At 42.6% G+C, this 4,780-nt stretch overlaps 1 protein-coding gene across 1 annotated transcript in view; it reads left to right on the top strand.

Moving 5' to 3' along the window:
- The window catches only part of tmx3b (thioredoxin related transmembrane protein 3b), a 34,483-nt gene extending 30,217 nt beyond the window's left edge, over window positions 1–4,266 (top strand). The window contains exon 16 of the mRNA XM_020617508.1: window positions 3,130–4,266. Coding sequence (XP_020473164.1) covers window positions 3,130–3,387 — 258 coding nt within the window. The 3' untranslated portion in view covers window positions 3,388–4,266. The remainder of the gene's footprint in view (window positions 1–3,129) is intronic.
- The last annotated feature ends 514 nt before the right edge of the window (window positions 4,267–4,780 follow it).

Here is a 4,780-nt window from a genome sequence, read left to right as displayed (position 1 = left end):
GGAACGCCTCGGCATTCCCCCGGAGGAGCTGGAGGAAGTGTCAGGAGAGAGGGAAGTCTGGGCATCTTTGCTTGGACTGCTGCCCCCACGATCCAGCCCCGGATAAGCGGAGGAAAATGGATGGATGGATGGATACAGTATATGAATGCAGCATTTGCACACATTTGTGGTTGATTTCCTGTGTGCGCATGTGGGCATGGGAGGTGAGCCTGTAATCGTCAGTGAAGGTAGAAAGAATGCGCTTCTTCAGATGGACTAGTGTATAAAGGTGGATCTTGTGTTTCAGTTCAAATTGTACAGAGAAAGAACAAAAGCCCCAGAGGATTGTAGATAAAAGGATAAAACTCTCCAGTATGCTCATCAGTGCAAAACAAAAAAACAATCAAGACAGCACAGACAGTTTAACAGGACTATGACATCCCAAAACTACGTCTTTAATTAATACAAAAATTTAAAGCCCGTCCAAGTTTGTGCTAATGACTTGTCACTTGCTTCTAAGCACACTGGCTGAGCTTAATGGAGTAATGCAAATGAACAAATAAAAATGCAGAAGTTCTGCTAAAAGCCTGTCTGCGACTTTCCCACAAATATTTTTTGATCTGCCCTCTAAACAGGATTTTCACTTTCACTCTATAATAGCTGATGGGAGGCTCTATGCTGCTGTAAGCACTGCCTGTTAAATAGTCAGATTCTCTCTCCAGAACAGCTGAGCCAGCTCTGAGAGGACTGATAGAAGCTGGGGTGAATTTTTGGTGTGTTATGTGTGCCCTTAAGAAATAAGGAAATTCACCCATTAGAGCTGTTGACCCCCAGTTCTTCCCAGTGTCAGTGAACCTCTGTTTGTGTCCTGTTTCCTGTAAATGCTCATTATTCACAGTGTACGTCAGATTTTTAGAGAGCCATACACTAACCAGTGCTCCTGTTAATGGTTGTTTGTGATCAGACTGAACTGACATTTTGTTTTTCTTCACTGATGTAGCCTGGCATTATAGTCATGTTTTACTCATTGTTTTATCCTAAATAGTCATCAGAGAGTTACTTCATGGATGTTGCAGTAGTGGTCGCTCAGTGCAGTCTTTTCATGGCAATCAAAGAAATATCCAGATTTAGTTAGTTCTGTCAGTTGCTTTACATCGACTTTTGCATCAGTGTCACCCACACCATTCCCGCCCACATTCATCAAAGTAAAGTAAATGCGCAGAAATAAGTATCTCAGTTCTTACAGTCACAAAGTGACATCCACTTGTTCACAAAAATGGTGACACAGTGATGAGCTCACAGGGCTGGTTGGTGAACTACTAACTAAACTCATCAGTCAATAAGTCCCAGACTTCTTTGTTTTCTCTCAGCTGTTTTGTTTACTTCCCCTTTGGTGTTTTGTGCTCACAATTTTATTCAGTAAAAGAGAGGAAAATAAAGCTGTCTAAGCTAACAAGCTTGCTAACAGTCAGGAATCAAACCAGTGAATTTGATTCAGTCAGTAAAGGAACATTAAGTTCACACAGTTTATTCAAATGTATTTGACTGTTTGCTTTTTTTTTGTTGTTGTTGAACGGTTTTTACCTCAACAGTGGTGGTTAAAATGAATGGTATGACAGCTAATAATCTGTGATAATCTTCTCCACTTTGGATGCTCTCCGTCCCCTTAAACGTCGGCGCTGTCAAAACTGATTACAATTGGAAGTGGATTAGTTTCACCTCCTTGAGTGGGCGTTCTGATTGTGTTGGAATGATTTGATTTTACCTAACAGGACTTTAAATGGATACTTACACATACATAGTGATAGGGGTGAGCCACCAAGCAAAGTATTAATGAAATAGTAAAGGTATTAAGACTAGATTTTGGTTTAACTTACCATCTCATTGTAGTGACACCGAAGTGTCAGTACTATTGACTGTAAAATGATGGACAGGCCAAGTGTTATGATTTAGTCCCCCTCACCAGGAGGGTGAGGGAGAACTGAGGCAGGACTCAAGATTGCTGACCCAGGTTTTAATGGTGGGAAACACGAAAAAAGGAACAGAGTTGAGGAACACATACAACCAGGGCTGAACAAATACGGCTAGGGAGAACAGGATGACCAGGGGAGTAAACAGGCTAATGGAAAAAAACAGGAGTGAGGATGAGGATGGACAGGCGAAGAAAAAAAAAAAAAAAAAACTACCCAGGAGGATTAGCTAACGAAAAAGGAAATCCACAGCACAGGAACTGTCAGCGTGGATACCAAAAAGAACGTCTAGCTAACCTAATGGGAAAAACATAAAGAGATCCACAGCACAGGAACTGTCAGTGTGGAAAACAAAATGACGTACAATACATACCACGAACAAAGGTCTGTCATGGGGTATGCGAGTTACTGTTAGTTACAGTTGCTAATGCTCCGGCGATGGCGGAGCATCTGCCAGAGGTTTAAATGAGGAAGGTGATTACAGTAATGCGCCCCAGCTGTGCGTGACAACCCACAAGTCACTAATTACAAAAAGCGACACAGCTGAGGCGCTGATCCTGCAAAAAGAGCGAGCAGGAGAGAGAAAGGCAGAAGAGAGGCAGGTCGCGCCGAGCGGACCTGACAGTAAGAGCCCCCAGAAGTGAAGCCACCAAAACTTAATTGCCCCCTGGTGGCTGGTTGCAGTATAGGTCATAAAATCTGCCTCCTACATGTTAGCAGATGTTACATGAGCCAAACTAAAACCTCCATCCATCCTTTATCTATACAGCTTATTCCTGAATAGGGTAATGGGGGGCTGGAACCAATCCCAGCTGACACTGGGCAAAAGGCAGGGTCCACCCTGCACAGGTCGCCAGTCTGTCACAGGGCTGGCATGTAGACAAACAACCACACCCACTTACACCCACTCCTATGGGCAATTTAGAGTTGCCAGTCAACCTAAGCTGCATGTCTTTGGACTGTGGGAGGAAGCCGGAGAGAACCCACGCAGGCACAGGGAGAACATGCAGAATACTGAATTGTAAACTATGGTCATATATTGTTATGTCTCTTCTGTCCTTTCTCGTCCTAATTTTTCTGGTATTGTTATATTTTTCTCTTCTCATTCAAACTTCACTTTTGTCTCCATATTCTTGCTCTCACACACTTTCATCTTCTGTCGTCGTCTTTCCTATATCAGTCAGTGTTTCGGAGCTCTCCACTGCTGGGCTGCTTCCTGTTCGGCCTACCGCTGGGTGTAATTAGCCTGATGTGCTATGGCATCTGCACAGCTGAGTCGGCTGACGGTTCGGAAGACAAGAGGGAGGGCATGACTGACGAAGAGGAGGAAGAGGAGGAGGAGAGGCAACACGTTGCTGAGCTGGAGGGCCCTGAAGAAGGAGGGAATGAGGAAGTGGAGGTTGGACAGAAGAATCCTGAAGAGAAGAAAACTGATTAACACAGGGGTATTCGCTGGACAGAGGATGTTAGGCCTAGTCAAATGCGGTGACATGAAACTCAAAGACATATCAACATATTGCTGTTCTGCTTCTTTGTCTTTCATCTCACATTCTCCCGAAGTCCCTTTAGCAACGGAGTCTTGTCCTGTCTTTGTGTATCAGTGTGTAAAGTTAGCTGCTTGGTGAAGCTGTCAAATCATCCTTGAAACTAGTAACCTTTGTAATGATGGAGTGTCGACACCTAATTTATTTGTACAGCTCTTTTCAAAACAATAGCTACAAAGTGTTTTACAGACCATGACTAGCAAAAGACTATAATAAATAAAATGCAGACTAAAAATAATGTAGTGGATATAGGATGGAAACAAATGTTACAGGATAAGGCCGGCCATTTTCTATATTAACAGTATTTTCAACACTCCTCATACAGAGACTAAGACCAACGATGAATTGCCTCTGCTCATGGTAAATGTCTGTGAGCTGTTGGTCCTGGATCAGCTTATTCATCTGTGCTGCAGACCTCTGGTGTTGTTCCAAAATGATTAAAAACACATCCGTGAAACACACCGCTGCACTGGGTGACATAGTTCTTCATTAGTAAATTCCAGTCTTGGCTGTGAGGAGCTAGCGGAGTGTAAACAAAGCTGAGAGATCATGCGAGATCTCGTACATGAGAAGTTGACTTTGACTTGCGCTCACTTCAGGAAATAATGGCCACTCTGAGACTCTGGGACACCATAGTCAGGTCTGGGGTTTTGTAATGGAAAAATGGGTCACCTGGTGCAGTGTTGTGTTGATGTGGTTTTATTTGTTTTTGAACAACAACAGTGATCTATTGCACAGACTAACAGACATTAATAATGTGTAGAGGCAAGTCATTGTCGGTTTTAGTCTCTGTATGGAGATTGCTGAAAATCCTATCAATATAGAAAATGACTGGCCTTATCCTTTAAGGCACAGTCTACAGAGGAAACAACAGAGTTAAAAGCAAAGTGTAGACTGTGAACAGGAAAATTGCCGGTCTGATAGGAGACATCCAGAGTGAAGATTCTGTCACCTCTAGTTACGAAGGATGAGCCAGACATACCACTCTTTCATTCCATGTGATGTGGGATAGGTTTTAGTTTTGAAACCACTTAAAATAACCGTATTATGTCCTCTTTGTTTTGTAATATCCCAATGTTTTCAGTGATTCCAGTTTGCTATAACAGCCTACTATAATAGATGGCAAAATCTCGCATTCGGACTGAATAGAATATAATTATACTGAAAGCTTTAGTTGACGACCCCCCGCAACTGAGGGGGAAGGTTATCATGTATAGTGATTAATGTGTGTAATAAGTACCCAAAAAAGAAAATCTGCCATAAATCAATAGTGCTTTCTCTGTTATA

Source organism: Monopterus albus, unplaced genomic scaffold (assembly GCF_001952655.1).
Source record: "Monopterus albus unplaced genomic scaffold, M_albus_1.0 scaffold190.1, whole genome shotgun sequence".
In the NCBI taxonomy this organism is placed as follows: domain Eukaryota; kingdom Metazoa; phylum Chordata; class Actinopteri; order Synbranchiformes; family Synbranchidae; genus Monopterus; species Monopterus albus.
Note: the sequence above shows the minus strand (reverse complement) of the source record. Positions and strands in the feature narration are given on the sequence as shown.